Below are 20,392 nucleotides of genomic sequence, written 5' to 3' on the forward strand. Positions count from 1 at the left end.
ACGATAGATTTGTGCCAAACAATTTTTTTTTCGCGTGCGACTAAGAAAATAGCCTCTTAACATGTTTTGCTATGTAACAGAAATAAAAAGAATTCTTATACACGTGGTAAATTGTTGATATTGGACCTGTTGTAGAGGAATTTGCGCCAAACGATTTTCAAGAGATACTTCTGCCAAAACTGCTCGAATCGTGGACTTAACGCGGGAAAACACATTTCTGTTTACAAACAAATTCACCGGGGTATAGCGCTTGTTTGTCTTCTCTCCAAATTTGTTCATTAATGTTAGCACCGCCATGGAACCGGGAGTAATTCGTAAACTAGACCAAGTGGTAGTAAATCGCATTGCCGCAGGGGAAATTATCCAACGCCCAGCAAATGCACTGAAAGAAATGATAGAAAACAGTCTGGACGCGAAGGCTACCAGCATCCAGATCACAGTGAAGGGAGGCGGATTGCGTACACTCCAAATCCAGGATAATGGAACCGGCATTCGCCGGAGTGATCTGGAGATCGTTTGCGAGCGGTTCACCACATCCAAATTGCAGTCCTTTGATGATCTGTCCTCAATCAGCACGTACGGATTCCGTGGAGAAGCCCTGGCCAGTATCAGTCATGTGGCACATCTTACGATCGTGACGAAGACGAAAAGCGAAAAATGTGCGTATAAAGCGTGCTATGCTGATGGTAAGCTGAAGGGAGACGTTAAGCCGATCGCAGGAAACCAGGGCACGCAAATTATCGTGGAAGAACTGTTCCACAACGTGCCGATGCGTAAGCAAGCACTCAAGACGCCAAACGAGGAGTTCCAGCGGATTTCGGACGTGGTGGGGAAGTACGCCGTGCATAATCCGCACGCTTGTTTCGTGTTGAAAAAGTTCGGTGAAACGGCAGCCTCCATTCGAACGCAACCGAACACGACGGTGGCGAACAACATTGGGATAATCTACGGATCCACCATCAGCAAGGCACTTGTACCGGTCGAAGTAAAGGATAACATACTGCAGCTCACCGTCGATGGTTTCGTGACGAATGTGAATTTTTCGCTTAAAAAAGGCATCTCGCTTATGTTTATCAACCATCGGGCGGTGGAATGCAACACGCTGAAGAAGGCCATTGATGAGATCTACTCGATCTACCTTCCCAAAGGGAGCTCTCCGTTCATTTACCTATCGATCGGACTGAACCCAAACAACGTGGACGTGAACGTGCATCCCACCAAGCACGAGGTGCACTTTCTGCATGAAGAGCAAATAGTCGAGAAAGTCAAGCTAGCCGTTGAACGGGCCTTATTGGGTGGAAATGCGGCTCGTAGCTACACGCAAGCTTTATTACCGGGGGCGGGCAATCCTCTAGACACCACGAAATCGAACGAATCGATGGCTGGTGGCGATGAGAAGCCACGTTTGGATTACAAGTTTGTGCGCACTAGCCACAGCGAGCAAAAGCTGGATAAGTTTTTCAACATTAGCGGGAGCAGTAATCAACCGGCGAGTAGTTCCTTGGATAACCCAGCCGCAGAAGTCACAGAACCCAAAATCACACAGCCTTCGCCTGTGAGGAAAAAGAAGGCAGTTAAAAGGTACGTAAAAATATGGTTTTTTGAGGTTTTCAAATTTAGTGAATGTCACCATAATTATAGGGAGACGCGGCTTACGAGCATTCACAATTTACGGCAACAGGTTGAATCAAATGGTGACGAGAATTTACGTAAAATATTCCGCGAGCTAACGTTCATTGGCACGATCGATCGCAATCAGGTGCTAATACAGTACGACACGAAGATGTTTCTCACCCAGACGCAACCGTTGGTGATAGAGCTGTTTTATCAGCTGCTGCTGTTTAACTTTGGTAACTTTGAGCGGTTTACGCTTTCGGAGCCGTTAGAGCTGAAACGGTTGGCGCAGCTCGCACTGACCGATCCTGAAAGCGGATATACCGAGGAAGACGGCACGGTTGAGGAGCTGACAAACTGCATCGTAAACATTCTCGTCAAAAAAGCACCGCTACTGCGGGAGTATTTCAGCCTATCGATCCGTCCGGATGGGTTCCTCGAGTCGTTACCGAGGTTGCTCGACAACTACATCCCATCGGTGGTGTTTTTGCCCATGTACATCCTCCGGCTTGCCACTGAGGTGGAGTGGGATGAGGAAGAGGATTGTTTCCGGACGTTCAGTCGGGAGACTGCGACATTTTTCGCGAGAGTTGCCCTCACGAAACCGGAGAAAGAGTACCGGTGGGAGCTGGAACACGTCATTTATCCGGCGATACGAAACTACCTTATACCGCCGAAGGAACACTCAAAAAACGGTTGCCTATTGCAGCTAGCCAGTCTGCCCGAATTGTATCGTGTTTTCGAACGATGTTAGTGCTTGCAATGTATCATAAGACACCGGTCACTTTAAAGCTACGTATGTTTATATTAAGTTTAATAAATAATTCAATCTACAATCGGGTGTTATTAGTTGGCGTTGGCGTAAAGATCAGGCTGAATGAATCTTTGCTCTCGATTGGTGTTTTTCACATGTTCCTTGAGCATGTTCATCACCTCGTTGTCGTACTCGGAAGGAGTCGGCTTTACACCAGTTGCCCAGTAGAAAATGTCCCAATCGTTTGTTGGGAGATTTATCAAACGATCGTATAGTTTCGTCTGTGCTGCATCCATTCCCGATAGATGCTTTGCGGCAAACGTGCTAAGCAGAAGTCCGTTTTCCAGCATTCCACGCTTGCGGGATTGGTAAAGCAATCTGCGAATCGGTTGTGTGTAGGTTAGGAGGATCGTTCAAGTACAACACCAGTATATGGACTGACCTGGATTTTTTCAACTGTAGGGGCTCATTTTTCTTTTCCTTATATTCGGGAATTGGAAGCGATTTGTCTTCCAAATCGATCATCGGTAATGGAGGACGGCGATCGTCACTGGAGTTGCATGATGGTGCACCGGTGGAAATAAGACGCACCGTTTGCCCATTGCAAAACACCGTTTGGTTCACGAAACGCTAAAATCCAAGAAATGATTAATTTCGATGCACCGATTATTTTGTGCCCACAGGCAAATTATTTACCAGGGCTGGAATTCGAAACATTGCGAAATAGCGAGTGATTTATTTACAACGTACTGCGTGAATTATATAAACGTACGAAAACAATCGGCAAACAATTTGACAATAGCTAACAGCCTATTGAATTCGAGTAGCTGCACGAAATTGTCATATGACTACAGTGCCTGCAAAAAGTTTGTGTAGTATGTAAATGCTTGCGATTTTATATACAGAAACACAATTTAAATTGGGCATTATAATGTCAGGAACGTTATTCAAATTATCAAGCTTATTTTCGAATAACAGTTTGAGAGTAAAACGTTTTAAACATGCAATAACCGGTTTTCAAATGTCGAGCACTTTTCCTTTCGTTTGATTTGTACACAAATCGATGTCAAAATATGTATTGTTTTGTTTCGTACATGTTCCGGCAGTTGTGCAATTGAAGAACTTCGAAAAAAGGCAGTAGCTTATATTTTTTCCCGAAAATTATGCCAAATAAAGTATCAATGGTGAATGACTACTGACGCACGATTAGATTGCTTCAAGAGCTATATTTTATCGGTCCTGTTTGAATGCCTAGTTGGTTATGTAAAATGCTACCAATGTTGAGAAAGTCCGTATCGTTCGGGTCTGCGGTGCTACACCGACACTACTGCACGCCGATTGTAAATATATTTGATCGCAATGCGAAACGGTTACAACGAGAACGTGCAGCAAAAAGGTTTGTGTTTTGGTTATGAATTCCACAAGTAAACGATATTAGCTAACACCGTTCTACCCTCTCCAGGGAAGATGTAGAGCTTTACGACTACATCAAAGACGAAGTCGGCTACCGGTTAGCGGATCGAATTTTCGACATCAAGCGCCAATTTACGAATGCAGTTGATCTCGGTGCCGGGCGGGGCTATGTTACAAACCACGTGCTTGGTGAAACGGTTCAAAAGCTGACGGCGATTGACCTCAGCCCAACGATGCTGTCGCAGATTAAAGGATCGCCAGGGCTAGATTTCAGTGTGCAGGAAATGGACGAAGAACAGCTCCAATTCGAGGCCGACTCGCTCGATTTGGTCGTATCCAGCATGAGTCTGCACTGGGTGAACGATCTACCGGCCTGCTTTCGGGCGGTAAATCGAGCACTTAAACCAGACGGTGTTTTCATCGGTGCCATGTTCGGTGGTGACACGCTGTACGAGCTGCGATCCGCGTTGCAGTTGGCTGAGCAGGAGCGAAAGGGCGGTTTGGCTCCACACATTTCCCCGTTCGTACAAATTCGGGACGTGGGAATGCTGCTAAACCGGGGTGGCTTCACAATGCTGACGATCGACACGGACGAATTAGTCATCGGGTACCCGTCGATGTTCGAGCTAATGTTCGACCTGCAAGGAATGGCCGAAAATAATGCGGCTTTTAACCGACCGTTGCACATGGGACGTGACACGCTGATGGCTGCCGCAGCCATCTACAAGGACATGTACGCCCGGAAGGAGGAGGGCGTCTCGGCAACGTTTCAGATAATTTTCTTCGTCGGTTGGAAGCCTTGTGCCAGCCAACCGGTACCGGCCGAACGTGGTTCAGCCACTGTGTCGCTGAAGGATATCGGAAAAGTCATGACGCCGAAGGGAAACAGTTAAAAACCGAGACAAATAAGATGGGATCGGTTTAATCAGTTTTTACCATGTTTATTATGCGGTTGTAAAAAAATTGGTTCAAAACTGTACTTTACCGTAGGTAGTAACTGTTTTATAAAGGTTAATAAGATAAAAAAATAAACGCGCTTTAAGACGACACCCAACAGACCGCGAATTAACGTAATATGTAACGAATCAAGGATAATAAAATCGACACAAAAAAACTACGATTCCGTAAAGTACTTGAGCGTTTAAACGATAATTTCAGTTTCATAAACTGATTCTTCTTTTGTTCTTTTTTTTCTCTCGCTCTGGCATGTCACCGTTTGCCGGATAAGCATGCGATTTTTCATAAAAGTTTATACGACGAGTAAACAAATGAATCATTAACGCGAAACAATAGAAAACTAATCAAAATTAAACGATTCACTCACCATCTTGAATGAGATACAGTACGTCGGTTAACAATCCTTAAGTACATCACTCTCCCAGGGTTGTCTTTCTATCGATACTGGAATCGATACGACCTCTTTTTGAGCACGGTCGCCTCATCTACCATTTATACCTCCTAGCTCCTCTATTAGATCTGACGGAGTAAAAGATTCGATCCAAATATGAATTCCCTTCTGAAGGATTTGGTAATGCTCGTAGCAGGTGTATCTTGATTAAGTTATATGTAAACTGCAGAATGAGGTGCTGTATATTTTCTCTTCTTCATAAATATTCCATCTGCTATCCCTACGCTACAGGACAAAAAAAAATAAATTACGTCCCTGCTCATTTTCATCGTCAATTTTCGTTGCAGTTTAGTTACATAATACCCAGCACCTAAAAAAACCCCGATAAATGCCTCTTGCAGCATATGACACTGATGAAGAAGTAGCTTTAAGCTTTAAATTGTGAAATCGCTAGCTATCCCAGATTATCGCTAGCGCCTGCATTGGGCCTAGGATTCATAGATCAAGCGTTGATAGTGCGGATGGATTTCCTGGGTTGACACGTGTAGACTGAACTCCAGTGCAACCAGCACGGCAAACTCCGAAGCGATCAGTTCCTTGCGATTCAGACGAAAGACGCTTTCCGTTTTCTGTGGGTATGAAGCGGAACGGTTAGGGTGTGATCGAATACATACGAAAAAGGCGGCAGCCTTGTTACGGAACGCAAAGCTTACCTCAATCAAGCTCTTCAGCGCTTCGCCCTTGATGTCGTTTAGCTTGGCACTCAGCAGAAGACAGGCACCAGCGCACAGTTTCCGATTCTCCTTGTTGACGAGCTTCGACAGGATCAGCTTTTCGAAGTACACGTATGCCTGGGATATGGTCAGAAAATCGATGCGATTGTCCAGCTTGTTGATACGCTTCATCTCCCGCTTAATGCTAAAAGTAAGTAAAAACATAATAATATGCATCAATAAATATTCAAATATGACATTACTTTGTAGAATAGAGAAAAATAACAAGGGTGCAAGATGTTTAACACTTATACACCGCCAGGAAATTTTAAAATTGGACAAATCTGTAAAGGTTCTCATGAATTATTATTACTTGACTTAATTACAACTTCATCAATATTCATGTTTATAATGCTGATTCTCATAATGCCCCTATTGCTAAATATAGGCTTTCAATATTATTATATTAGCCCGACGGTATAATTTACTTTGTAATCAAGAAATATTGTTATATGAATTCATATAAATGATTTCAAAACTCCTAAATAAAGTTAAAAAAAAGCCTAGTAAAGTACGTCTAGTATAATGCAATCGTTAAGTTTCTAGCCTCCTCACGGTTGGCTTAATCCTATGCATTATCAACCATTCACCTTTCCTCTGTGAACAAACAAACGATTGAATTTTCTAGCATGTAACGTTTGTGCGTCGTTGACCGACATTGAGCAAAATGATATTCCAAAATGCCAGCATATGTAACAAACTGACCCAAGGACGGTCGGTGCCTTCGATCGAGAAATTTGCAAATTTCTTGCGTTAGTTATCTCTCTCTCTCTTCCTCTGAACCGGTTTACTGAACGGCATCCCAACCGGGAGGTTAATATGGGGATGCTTTAAATAGAATAAAAAAAACTTTTTGCCCTTGAAAAAGAGTATGATACTTTTCAACACTGCTGGACGTTGATAATTGAGGTTCCGGGATTGATAAGGAAGAAATCCATATATATACAATGTACACAATGCTTCATTATTCCTAATTATGAAAAGGAGCTTTCAAACCCTAAAATGTGTTCAGTCAAAGTGAACGCAGTAGAAGCAAGAAATGTACGGAAAAATACCATACATTTGAAGTCAAATAATGTACTGCTACTCATGAAAAAGTCCAATGTATACTCCTCAAGCGACAGGCCGTTAGCAATACGACAACAAAAGTGTCCCCATGCAATACGTCTTCGTACTATTTACAGACAGGAACAAGAGAACTGGATTATCGAATGATTTACCATCAACATTCGTACCCGCTGGAGTGCGAATAAACAAGAAACACTTATGATGCGCCCTTGTTCCTACGAGACAGCGTGTTTACCGAAATGATAAGAAGTTTAATACCGAGGTGTAATGAGGCAACGCACAGACAACAGCGGCGGTCAGTAGCGATTAAATCATCATCATGAACCCATTGTAAGCGAAGGATGTGTAGAACTGCATCCTGATATGGACGATAAGCGTGTAATGACGACGACCATCCGAAGGGACCGTTAAACACCGCCATCAAAAAGGTAAATCACGATTTAAAGCAACCCTCTATAGCCCATCCACTTCAGCTCGTGTACACGTGATGAAGCAACGAGAAGGGAATGAAAATACTTTTCTGCCCCCAGAGCTAGGGAATGATACGACGTATCGACAACGCGACCATATCAGCTTTCAGCTGAGCCGATATCTGAGAGCTAGCGGAGGCATTTAAAAAACCACACCACAATAGAAAAATGCGCTGATGGTGGGCACGATTTCGTAGCATAAAAATAAATCCGATTCCTTGATTATCGTAACAAAAAAGACCTGTTGCTTCCGTGGAAGGCGATCGTGCAATCAGACACTACACGTCTGAATGTCACCTACGGAAGGGATGAGGTGGTCAAGTTTGCTTTGGGTTCACATGACAGACAAACAAACGCTACTCTAATGCTGGCAAACACAAGTGTCCCCGCCCGGCAGGCTCATTGCAACAAGCGCACGCTTGGCAAAGGAGGAAATGGGGCCATGGGATGGATGTGGACGCTTTCCGGCAGAAGTCCGCCTTATCACCCAATGTGAGCGCTGTGGCTCGTTACGCTGGGTGGTTGTTTATGTTCCAGGCTGGCGTTCGGCTGGCGCGATAACGGCTATAGCTAATGCACCCCCGTTATGACAAACTTCCCTCGTGAAAGAAGGGATCCTACACCGCGTGTTCGCTTACCTTCTCAGCTTGCTGAGCGTCAGCTGGATCTGTGGGAACTTTTCCCGGAACTGATCGTTTAATTCCTTCTTCAGCTCGGATGGGCGAACGTAATCGATGACGGAGGTCACGTACGACGTGAAGGTCAGCAGCGTGCGATGCTTGCCTGCGATGAGCTCCGGATCGTCCAGTATGTTGGCCGAATATTGTATCTAAAAGAGGCGATTTTGGACATTTTATAGCATATCAGAAACGACCGGTTAAACATTTTTGCGTTCGGAGAAGCATATCGTTCTACTTACCCCAGAGATGGACGTAAACCCATCGTCGAATTCCTTCGAAAGATCAAGCAACCCTGACGAAGGGCCACTGCCAGCACCACCTCCAGTCTGCCCACCTGTACCACTTACGGTCCCGGCTCCCTGCGAAGGACTAGCCGCACTATTACGGTTCAGCGTGTCGTAGTAGCGCGCCGCCGCGTGGTTCTCAAGTGATGCAAAGTTCGGTATCTCAAACGCACTCTTGATGGTTTTCTCGGCACTGGCGTGCTTCTTCTCCCGGTGGTAGCTGCGTGACGGTATCAACAGGTAGCCATACGACACCTCTTGGCCAATCTCACCGGCACGCTCGATCCCAAGCAGCCGGAATGCATCAAACGGTGCGTCATTTATCGACGACAGTGGCCGTGCTCCGGACGGATGACGTCGGCGTTCACGGCGTTGTTCCGATCGGGACGCTTTGCCCTTGCAGTACGGCAGCACGGAGAAAATGTGGCATGGTGCCTTCTTCGAGACCAGCACAATCCGGTCCTCCTGGAACCCGGTCGGATGCTGCATCCTGCTGTCCATGTGATTGTAGTAACGAACACCAGTCCCACCTGCTCCGTGCTCGTTGATGACGACACTCTTGCTGGTGCGGCCATGAATGAGACTTTCGGTGCTGCTGTTCGTTTGCCAACCCACACCAGCACTGCCACGGTGATCCTCCGTTCCGGTAGCACCATTTCCGGTGGTGATCGCTCCGGCGCTTGTGTTCATCAACAGCGATCGCTTCGCACCGGTTGGCCGCTGTGTGGCGGAGTTCGCACGCAGGCGTTTGTCCGCCGTATGGTTCAACCGGCCGTCGTTTGGATTCCAATTTTCACTGCACACGGAGAATGAGAGAGAGAGAAAGAAAGAGACGCAGGATTAGGAGAATTCTGAAATGAGTGTGCGGGAAGTCACGTAGTCGATTTTTTTGTGGTGTTAGCTGTGGAATAGGTCATTGAGGAATTAGGTGAAATTATGCTTTGTTTTGGTCGTAAAATATCAGCCATTTCAAAAAATCGTAGACGCCTTTTATATAAAGCCTTACAGGCTTGAATTCCAAACATTTCTATCAAGTTTGAATATACACAAATCTTTCTTGATAACGCGAACGAGTAATCATTTTCGTTACATAATTATAAACATACTTTCGTTACGTAAGCCATGTGCGTTCGAGTGAATATTTCGAAAAGAAAAAAACCGGCTTTTAGTGCATCGGAAACAGCCACAAAAAGAAGGGAAGGAGAACTAACGCAAAAATCGTTCTTCTTTTCCTCCGAGGTGTGCATCGAAAAACCACCATAAAGAAGGGTTGAAGAAAATGTATGCCAACATAAGAAGCACGTCGAAAACAACATTCCACGGCGAGCTCTTAGAGTGGGATTCCTTTTCTTGCTTGAGCTGCGAATAGGGCCGCAAAACAAAAGGCACTACGACAGATGTTTGGTTGTTTTTGCCCTTTTTTCCCTTTTCGTGCCGTGAGTCTTCGCCATCGTAAGGCCGGTAGATTAGTTGAAGGTACTGCTCCCCCCACCAATCGACCGACCGAGCGGATATTAATCTAATAAGGGAGGCTTCTCCTTCTTTGTGCGACAAACTTGTCGTCGTTCGATGATTCGTAGCTAAAAGGGAGCAAAAAAAAGCAGCATCAGATCCACGCTTTGCCGCACGAAGGGCCCACAGTTTGGCCACTTTTCCATCGCACTATAAATAGCCCGCAAGGTCAGCCGATCGCGCGTCGGTTATTATTAGAAGCGCGCAAGAACACGCTTCCCAATTCCATCGAACGGAGATAACTTACGCGTCATGTAATGCAAAAAATGAGAAAGGTGGAAAACGCATGTCTGGTGAATTCATGAATGGTGAGCTAGTGCCACAGGGCGTCGTGACGGAACATGAATTTTCCAGTCTCCGGTATCAACCCTTATACGTACCGATCCTTCAGGGGAGTGCCCTTGACCGAGGAGCCGTTACTCGGTAGCATGTTGCCCTCGCTGTCGATGCGCTTTCCGGCGTGCCGCTCGGGGCTTTTGCTGAATGTTCCGGTTCTGGCCCGCGCCCGCTGGTGCCCGTCCGTGGCCAGCAGCGCGTTACCCGGCCCACTCAAGCTGGCCGCACCCTCGCAAGGCGCGGTCCTTCCGTCCGGTTGCCAACCGGAACCATCGAGACCGTCATCGCCCGTCTCATCGCTACCGGTGCCGGCCACGCCGTCCGGATCATTGTTGTTCAGTGCGAGTGCCGCACTGGTGAGGCCTCCCGTTGCTCTACCGAGTGACGCGCCTCCTCCGCCTCCGTGCAGCGGGCCGAGCTTCGTGTCCCGGTGGGTACCGTCCAGCGAGATGTTGGACAGAAACGATATCGCTGCCAGTCGACGACGAATGCGGTTCTTGCTGTTCATAGAACTAGCCATGTATCGGGTGCCGGATGCCGGAAGCGTGTCCTTTTGCGGTCCTTCTGGTGCTGTGCTCCCGATTCTGGTATCCGGCTGCTTCCGGGTGATGCAAATATTCAAACTGGAACGTGCCGGTGTGCGCGCCTCACGCTAGACGCTACGAGCAGGGCGAAGAAAATGAAGAAGCGAACAACCAAAACAAAACACTCCCGGCGTCACGTCCCGCAACTCCCAACTGCCGCGAACGAAACACCCGCCCCACTTCTCACCAAACCACCCGGCACACTACTGCCACCACCCTACCAACTGCGCTACCCAAACCACGAGCTGCAAGCAGCCGTATATCAGTTCGTTTTACTGGGAATCATTTTGAAGCGGTGGATGAGTGTGTATGCGTGCCCGTATTTTTCGCTGCTGGACTGGCGGTTCGTTATGTTGTTGTTTTTCGTTTGTTTGTGCGCCCCGCGCCTGCCTGCTGGCTTGCGTTTCCCTCAACCGTGCCTAAATATTTCACGTCGCAATTTTTTCCGGTGCCTGCTGCGTTTTCGGCGATTTAAACAAGAAGCCTTCTGCGGCAATGTGCTGCACCTTTTGTGGTGGACCTTGCGTTCGCGACTGCTCACGCTCTCTCTCTTTCTCTCTCGCCGTTCGCGTGATGAGGCAAGCGCTCTCTCGCTCTCGCGCCTTGCAGTGACGATGGTCAGAAACGTAACATGCGAACGCGATGGAAAGACGTTCTTGCGTGCGATTTCGATTCGATAAGAATGGCGGCCGTCGCACGGCGACTGCGTTGCCGTAGGGATTGGAACGTGTAGGAGGGCTTTCTTTGAGGTTTCTTTAGTCAGCACACCGGGAAGTTGGAGTTGGAACCGATGAAGGGGCTCACAATTAAAACACACCACACCACGCGATAAACTACGCACAGGCGGCTGGAAACCGCACCCGATTTACACAATGGTTGGGGAGGAACAATAACACCACTCAGCTAAATGCACCGAATCTTTCGGAGATACGCGACTCTAGGCTTCACTATTGGCACACCATCACACTATAGGGTGGACGAGGTTTAGGTTACTTGCAAGATATGTTTTTTACGAGCGCGATGAACGAGGCGTCGATCACTAGTCCGTGGCATTAAATAGCGTAAAATGAAGGAGCACGGGAACGGTACCACCGCAGACAACAGATTGCCGCACAGATGTTCTTCTGCAATATGCCGTACCTTTCGTGGAAGGTTGTCCTTTTGTAAGGTCTCTCTCTCTGTTTCTCTCTGAAAATGTTATGTCTCGCTCGTTTGAGCAAAATTCGAGCTGTCAATTGCTGTCAGATGGTGTCATTAATATTCGAGCACTTCGTGAAACTGGCATTTTGACATGTAGAGGTAGAATTGCATTTGCTGCATCTTTTTCATTTGTAATAAATATAGAAAAATGTTGTTTTATTCGGGGCTAAAGTTTTCCTCAAGTGCGAGATAAAATACACAAGTTCAAAATGTTTAAAAATAGTTCGAAGCCTCGCATTTGAACTGACAGCCGTGAACTGACAGCATTCATAACTTATTTCCGGTACACGTGATTTTAAGCGCATTTCTAATTTGTTTCTCAAAGGTAATTTCTTACTTAAAACAAGAAAATTAGATAAATAAAGTCATTATAAGAATTTTATTAGTTTTATTTGATTAAATGATATAAAAATGTAAAGTAATGTACCCATGTTTTCAAATTCAATTTCTCTTTGACTGAAGCATTCTGGGCCTGTTGTACGAAGTTAATTACGTTGCAAGGCTGGTCACATATGAAAGTTTTCGTCATTGTATTTGTATTACACAATCATTTAATAATGAGTTGCTTGGTTGATTGGTCTAACATGTGAATTTGAAAATCTAATGCTGAGGGCAGTTATAAATTAGTTTGGCAGTTATACTGTATAGTTTTCAGTCTTCAGTTGTAGTACTGTTCATCAAGATTGGATTGATTAAGATTGATCAACAGTCGTTTATAGAACAACAATGGTGAAGAAATATCAAACGCACTGGAAAAGTAAAAAAAATCTGGATTTTGTCCATTTGAATGAGTAGAGCTAATTTTTTTTTAAACTTGATTTATTAACTAATGATTTTGAACAATCTGTTAAGACCCTTTAGCAACAGTTACGTTTGTTTCTCTTTATATGATCCATTCTTTCTAATTAAGATAAAGTGTCGATAATTTGAGATAATAAAATCAGTAAAGCATTGAGCATGGCCTAAGCATATGATGATCGAGCGGTAAGGCCATTTGCATCATGTTGGCAGTCTGCTGTATCCTGAAATACGTTGATTTGACAATCGCTACCTTTTATGAACGGCAATATTCTTATGTTATTCGAAACATAAGTTTATTACATGATTTTGTAGAAATTTGTTATGCCCAATTTATATTATTTTGCAACATTTTGAGACATAATTCCAAATTAACAAAAGTCTTTCTAGATTGCTCATATTTTATTATAGGTATAGTTTACATTACAAATTACAGCTAAATGTGATACAAAGTCTAAGAAAAGAAGTTTTTTCAAGTAAATAATATGTTAAATAAATATAATTTATAAGCAATAATTTGTTCATTTTCAAAGTTCGGAACAAAAAAACTATAAAATTAAATTGAATCAGCAGAAGCTGTAAAAGTATCTAAAGCATCATGTACGACGGGTTAGAAGCTATGATTGTAAATTATTTACTGATATTTTATCACGGTTCAATCAAACGGTTAATCAACTATTAAGCTCCATAAAACTAGAAGTGGATGAAGCGGAAAGCTTGCAGAACGTTTATATACTTCTAACTCTCTTCATCTCTTATTAACTCTACACCTTTTACACGGGTTTTTTAAACTAGAGTTAATACTCGATACACACAAATCCTCCTAAACTAGAATAAACATCTAAATTAATAAGTGTGCATTTGAACTTTATACATCTCCTGCTCTTTCCGTGGACGATAATTGAACATCATGGTTTTCTGCGGAGTATGTACAATGTCAAAACGATTAAGAATACCGATAAATACTGAACTATTTATTAACCTCAAAATGGCTCATGCAACACAGTTGTACAGAAATTGGCGATCGTGAAACATCTAATCAGGAGACAAACATGAAAAATGTTTTACCCCATAGAATAGCCCTCATTACGACGTGAAGCGAGGGGCAAGATGCAAATCATAAATAAAAAAAAATTAAACGTATTTACTGCCTGCCACATGGTCGGACGAGTAATAGGCAAATTCCTAACATACGAAAAAAAAAAAACCGAGCACCGAGCGGTGGCTGTGATTGATGCGAAGCTAAAAGATGGTTTGCCAGGGTTTCACCTTTCGCTGGGGCGATATATTCTCCCGTTCTGCCGTCCACGGGGCGCCCGATCAGTTCCGTTGCCGTTTCCTTGACATTATGCCGCGCAAAAGCCCCTCGGTGAAGTGTCGATACGGATTCTGAATCAATCCGCACGGGTCGCCTGCTGCTCGGTGGTACTATTATCTTTTGATTCTGGGCTTATTTCGTTGTGCCGACTAGGCGAATGGCGATCTCGAGCTTTGCTACTGCTGTAGCGAATGCAACTGAGCGGCGCGTGGATCATCCCTTCTCCGGTTGATGGGCGATATATCATTAAAATGCAATAACACATTCATCGACAGCCAAACAATCATCTCGTTATATGGTTATTACTCCATATGCTGCCGTTACCATCGGTGGTGGCTATCGTTTCAAATTCCAACTGTCCTTGGCGTGACCTTGGGTTGTGGCCAACCAAGATGACCGAGGGATGCGCGTCAAATCGCACCGTCGCACTGTAATCGTGCCAGGATCAAACGATTGATTAATGGGCCTGATAGCACGCCCGAGCGAAAGCGCAGAGAGTGGTTTGATTTGTGGCGCAATCATAATTACATCAATGGCTCAATCGATCGATTCCCAGCGCTAGAACAATTACACCCATCGGGAAGGAAGTTGCGTTTCTCATCGTGTCACCTTTCCTTCTTTGTTCGTGCTCCGAAGCAAGCGGGGTTGCTGAAGATAAGCGAGTGTAGTACGTTCACCATCCGTACCGCTGGCACGCAAATTAAATCATCATCCAATCGAACGATCGTTAACATCGATTGAAGCGCGGGTATCCTTTGCCCGATTGGCACTGTCTTCATTTGCGATGCCTTCGTCCAAGAAAACGGGCGGAAACGAGCGTGCAGTCCATGTGCGCCTTCCAGAAGGCTTAAAACCTGTTGCAAAACAACCCTGGAATACGACAGAAGGAGCGAAAAAAAATAATGTCTGCAAAGAAGAGCAGCACCAGTGGTAATATATTTGTAGGTGCATTTAATTTTTAATGGCCCAATCGACGCCACGGTGCTGATAATCACTATTGACATGATTGAATTGATACCATTGGGCTGAAATTATTAATCAGCGGTTTTGCGGTCTCAAGGAGGTTACGTCCCGCCGGAACTCGTACCGGTGGGATGGGGGTGAGCGCGCATCTTCTTTATGGTGGCACCATTATCGGGCTACTAATTGGCTTGTTTGTTCTAGGACGGACGTGGAACCAAGCACCGGGGCCTGATCTAGGCCCGGTGCCTTTCTTTTGACGCCAGATTTGCCCATTACCCGCTGGAAGAGTGCTCGTGCCCGTGCGGATGGGCTGGTTCCGTGGGCTATATTTAACTATTATGCCACTACTTTCCGTGAAATTTAATACCAATAATTAGTGGCACGCTTCGATGCCCGGTCCCGAAGGCGTGTGCCTTTTCCGGTCCCGATAAGATCCGTGGGCGCCTTTTTGCAATCCGTTAGGATCAACTGTACATTGGCAGGCGACCCTGGCTGTGGCAGACCATCTGATAAGACACTGTGCGTAAATAATGGCCGATAGATCGACGCATTACTCAACGGCCGGTGAACGAGAAGCTGCAGGGAAGCATTCCTGAATGTTGTTTTTGCGCTTGGTGCAGTTATAACTCGAACCTGCTGGAAGCATCCTTGCAGAAAGGGAACTACTTGCGCCACACTATAAGCTTTAAATCGCCTTTAAAGTCCAACACCATACAAAGCTTCCTTCACACCAGCTCCTTAACAGATCCTTAGCAGCCACAGGAAAGTTTGGATGCCGATAGCTCACAGCGTAGGACAAAGTCGTTCCCGGAGCTCCAAATAAGATTATAAGTTTTGAGCTCCGGAAGCGCCGTTCCGGTGCTAAGAAACATGAAAACGCATACGCTTGATATTCCCGGAAATCCGAACAAATTAACAAACGGTCTCGAAAATCCTTTCGGGCTGTGAGCGCTCGGAACGCTAATGGGGTATCATGTTTGGGGGTCGGTGTAGCTGAAATAGGGTTGTTTCGTGCCAAGGATGGACTCATATATGCAAGGATGGGCACGAAAAATGGGCACTTATTTGCGTCAGAAAAGTTAAGCCAAGAAAGATAAATCCATACGACGAAAGCCAAACAATTATCTCCAATCCAGCAGGCGGAGTTGTCGGAGAGCCGGACTTATTAGCTACGGTGAAGTTCACTTCACCATTGCGTCCATTTCGCTTGTGCGGTTCTCCCATCGCATCGGGATGCTGTTGTCCTGATGCCGCATGCTCTCTGTCGGGGACGACATTTCACCGGAAGTGTGCGTCACAAACAGTTCGAGCTGGAAGTGTGTCATCAGTTGTCCAAACCGCTGGGAAAAGATGAAAGAGCACTTCCGGGTTGACCGAGTTTGTGGGATGGACCGCGTGGGAGGTTGAAAAGGGACCTTGTAACGACGTTCCTGTTGATGAAAATTAAGGTGAAGTTTGCACGGATGTCCTGCCCGAAATTTGTTCCATCCGATTGACGTACTGCTTCAAAATGGCACCGTTTTTATTTCTATATTCAACGGTCGATATGCTGAAATGCTCATTGTGTGCAATTTTCGTGCTTCTGACTTCGAAAAGAACAATGGCTTTTAGTTCTTTGTGTGCTCTGCCAGCTTACCAGAGCAGCTTATTGTTGGATGTATTTCCGGTTACCACGCATGAGTATAATTTGCCAGTTTAATCCTCGCATGGTAGCGTTCTGACTGGAGTTAAATCAGCCGAGAGGACATTTATTTACTTATTGGAAAACTATTTGAAAAATCACGACTGCTCGGATGATGGATGAAAAAAAAATATAGTTCAGCAAATTACATGCATAAAATATTAGTCATGCCTTCATTGATAAACACGGTTTGTCATATTCATGATGCTCGATTGATAATGATGAATAAATAAGTTAATGTAATTTTTAAGATATTTAAATGTATTGTTTCTTGAAAATTTATTGTTCTTTTGTTTATGTTTAGTCATTAAGAAGTCTTTAAAACCTTTTAATATTTGTAAAAAAATTATAGTCATAATTACAGCTCATAAAAGGTTTAAATGAAGGATAAAAAATGATAGAGCAATCAAAAAAGATTATAATCACATAAATTTGTACTGAATTAAATATTAACCTGTGTAAAAATTAGTTTATCTTGTTAGCTAGAAGAAGAAATGCATAAAACAACATTTAATAGCAATGTATATCAATTTTATTTAAATAATCTTTATGAAATAAGAGCATCATTTTACATCTTGGCTGTAGTTTAAGGTAAAATAGAGAATACATGAATCTGGTAATCTTTTAAATAAAGCAATGATGACGAATATTTAGTAATGGACTTTTATCCCATATTTAAATTTCACACTTGAATGATAAATCGTTTTAAAAATATTTTCCAAACCAAAACGAAAGCGTGTATAGGAAAACAGCCGCTATTGCCAGTTTTGGAAATGCACTTGTTAATGCAAATGACTCCCCAATTTGGCAATGGAATGAAAGAACACTCAAAAAACGCACCCTGCCAAAACCGTGTGAGCGCATTTCGATGTTATGATGCGCTTTAATTCCCGCTCGATTAGATTTCAATAGCCCCTATTGGCAGTCTGATTGATTTTCGGTTGTTAGTCCAGCTTTTCATTAAAATCAATGCAGAAGCTTACGAAAGGAATCGATTGCATCGGTCCGGTTCGAATGCACCGCTGAAACGAGGAGCACTGAACTTTGTCGGCACGGATGACGACGCCCAAGACCGCTCGAGGTTTTTGTGGGTTTTTAATCGTTTTGCTGCACCGACTGCAGGCTTCGGGCAGGTCCAGGGTGGATTTCCCCGTCCAGCTCGGAAGATTGATGCACCCGGACGCCGGGATGCACTTTGCGGGTCTCCCGTGTGGGACGTGCAACGACGCACCCGGGCTCCATTCAAGCCCAGTCCAAACATCTGCCATTCATTCGAACCGACAGCTCGCATTTTGCCGGGCGAACGAGCTGCAGCCGGTTCGCTCCCGATGCACCGACACCGTAACCGACGGCGCTGCAGTGCCATGTAGCGATATCTTAATCCATTACCTTGAACTTCACCGTACAACGCTGGTGCCGGTTGCAATCCTTTCGTTTGCCGGCCCTAATCTCGCCCTACGGGTGACGAAAGAAACCGGGCATCTCTCGGTCGTGCCCTGCAGGCTAAAGCGAGTACGAGAGCTAGAGCATTTTCTTAATCAAGCTCATCGCACCACCTCGATGAAGTAAAGCCGAAATGTCAGATTTGGAATTTATTTCACCTTTTAGCGTACCTTCCCCATTCGGTTCTCAGTGAGAAAACTGCTCACTACACCACGGATAACACCAGGGTCCGGTGGTTCGAGGATCGATGGCGAAGGGTTTGGTACTCGTCAAGGGCGCCCGGGGATTCGGGCGAGGGATTAGTTGGGATTGTGCGAGGAAAAGTTCTGTTCGCGATTGGGAAGGTTCGCGTGCGGGGTTGGAGAAAAATCCCTTACGGGTTCGTGATTCGGGTGCGGATTAAGCGCCGATTCCGCGGAAAGGGACAAGGTTATGATTGAGCGGAAAAACGAAACCATCACGTGGAGTGAACGTTCGCTGATTCGTCAATTTCACGAGTTCCCATTGACCGGTGGACGGTTTGGGCATCGCTGGATGCAATTTATGTCGATCGGGTGATCGTAGAAGACATAAGTAGAGCTAGACATCGTATTCAAAAAAGTAACCTTTGCGTGATTTTTCTGGATTAAAACCAAAAATGTCACAAGTTTATTTATGATGCAAATGAAAAAAGTTAAATAAAACGGTTGATTTATAATTGAACAATGGAAGAGTGAAAGTTTTACGCTGATTTAACATTGCTTATATATCTAGAAATATTTCATAATAAATAAGATTATTTTATTATTTCATTTGAATTGTGATACTATATGCAAATTGTGTGGCATGAAGAAAAACCTGAATTATTTTGAACAATTGTTTATTTTTGATTTTACATCAAATTTCCTTCTTTTCAAAGAAATGCGACAAAATGTGTTCATAATATAAAGCATATATCTTTGCTAAAAGAGAAACAACTGAAATAGATTGTAAGGTGTATATGACCTACCATCATACAGGATAAACCCCTACATATGCCCTATCAATTTATGCTAATTTATTTTCCACGTGAAATTTCAACAGCACTACACCCAGGTGGTTGTGTATTTTAGAGCTTCGAGAGGATTACGTCCGGACAGAGTTCCTCCTCATCACCTTGCTCACCCCGTTTAGCCAACAACTGCCGCACCATTCGCACATAATTTCGGCAGGCATCCGACGAAGCCCAATCAACAGGTTGCCGGTCAGCGAACCAGCGCGTTTGCGAGAACTTCTCCGGGGGCTCGATCATGAGCGTACTAACCGCCATCGGGTTTCGCGGGTTCACGTGAAACAAGCGCCTGCCCTTATCCGGACGAAGCTCAGTTGGTTCAATTGTGCTGCGAGGACGCATCCGTCGGTCGAGTAGCTGATTGAACTGCTTTAGTTGGCGGAAATCGAGTGGTTCTTGTGTTCGCGACAACATCCACAACATCGGTGCCACCTGCGTTCGATCCCGGGTACATCCCCAGTACAGGAAGTACTCATCCGTGAACGCATGGAACAGGTCGACCAGCGGGAATGGTTCGAGCTTAACGTGCGCTTCCGGCAGTCGGACATTCGCCAGTGCGTCAACTAGGGGTGCCAGGAACCGGTTGGGGTTCAATTTTAGGTTGAAGAAATACACCACACACAGTAAACCGCCTGGGTTGGGTCGAGCCTCGTCCTGGTCGCCGAAACGCTCCGAAAAGTGTATCAAGTGCATCTCGAGTGGCAACCGGTAACCGTCGATCGTGTGGTCACTACCGTCCAGCGCGGATGAGCCCCAGTGGAAGTGAAGCTGCGAGAACCGGTAGCGTCCGTCGAGGGCACCACCCTCGAGCGATGGTCCTTCACCATCCCAGCGTGCACTTAAAATAACCGTATCACCGGTGTTGGTAAGCTTTATGCTGGCCGGTATAGAATCGTAGTTATTCCAGCGAAGCTCGGGCAACGTGATTTGTTCCGCTCGACTCACGTTGATGTCGATTGGTGCTGGTAGGAAGGCTTCGGTGGCACATAAGGACCTTACCAGGGCTTCGTTCTCGAGCGAAATAACTGACTCTGACTGACGGGATGCTTCTCGGCTGGTTACTGATGTTTGAGACATTTTTCCTGCGAATTTCTGGCGGTAGTCTACTCACGGACCCTTCACA

General features: G+C 45.1%; 5 protein-coding genes across 5 annotated transcripts; 2 read left to right on the plus strand and 3 right to left on the minus strand.

Annotated features, from left to right (window-relative positions):
- The first annotated feature begins 289 nt into the window (after positions 1-289).
- Positions 290-2,368, plus strand: LOC128732191 (DNA mismatch repair protein Mlh1). Its single transcript, XM_053825361.1, has 2 exons — positions 290-1,581; positions 1,642-2,368. The coding sequence occupies exons 1-2, from the start codon at positions 296-298 to the stop codon at positions 2,366-2,368; spliced, it is 2,013 nt and encodes a 670-aa protein (XP_053681336.1). The 5' UTR covers positions 290-295.
- Positions 2,369-2,413: 45 nt separating this feature from the next.
- Positions 2,414-3,085, minus strand: LOC128731872 (succinate dehydrogenase assembly factor 2, mitochondrial). Its single transcript, XM_053825023.1, has 3 exons — positions 3,065-3,085; positions 2,811-2,998; positions 2,414-2,746 (listed from the first exon to the last, which is right to left on the minus strand). Exons 1-3 carry the CDS (start codon positions 3,083-3,085, stop codon positions 2,461-2,463), a joined length of 495 nt encoding a protein of 164 aa, XP_053680998.1. The 3' UTR covers positions 2,414-2,460.
- Positions 3,086-3,636: 551 nt separating this feature from the next.
- LOC128726523 (arginine-hydroxylase NDUFAF5, mitochondrial) lies at positions 3,637-4,674 on the plus strand. The gene is made up of 2 exons (XM_053820341.1): positions 3,637-3,764; positions 3,831-4,674. The coding sequence occupies exons 1-2, from the start codon at positions 3,637-3,639 to the stop codon at positions 4,672-4,674; spliced, it is 972 nt and encodes a 323-aa protein (XP_053676316.1).
- A 37-nt stretch (positions 4,675-4,711) lies between these two features.
- Positions 4,712-10,772, minus strand: LOC128730851 (CDK5 and ABL1 enzyme substrate 2). The gene is made up of 5 exons (XM_053823933.1): positions 10,297-10,772; positions 8,360-9,200; positions 8,079-8,269; positions 5,843-6,047; positions 4,712-5,758 (listed from the first exon to the last, which is right to left on the minus strand). Exons 1-5 carry the CDS (start codon positions 10,770-10,772, stop codon positions 5,618-5,620), a joined length of 1,854 nt encoding a protein of 617 aa, XP_053679908.1. The 3' UTR covers positions 4,712-5,617.
- An 8,554-nt stretch (positions 10,773-19,326) lies between these two features.
- Positions 19,327-20,346, minus strand: LOC128726534 (carbonic anhydrase-like). Its single transcript, XM_053820352.1, has one exon. It carries the CDS (start codon positions 20,344-20,346, stop codon positions 19,327-19,329), a length of 1,020 nt encoding a protein of 339 aa, XP_053676327.1.
- Positions 20,347-20,392: the final 46 nt, after the last annotated feature.

This window comes from Anopheles nili, chromosome 2 (genome assembly GCF_943737925.1).
Source record: "Anopheles nili chromosome 2, idAnoNiliSN_F5_01, whole genome shotgun sequence".
Taxonomy (NCBI): Eukaryota; Metazoa; Arthropoda; class Insecta; order Diptera; family Culicidae; genus Anopheles; species Anopheles nili.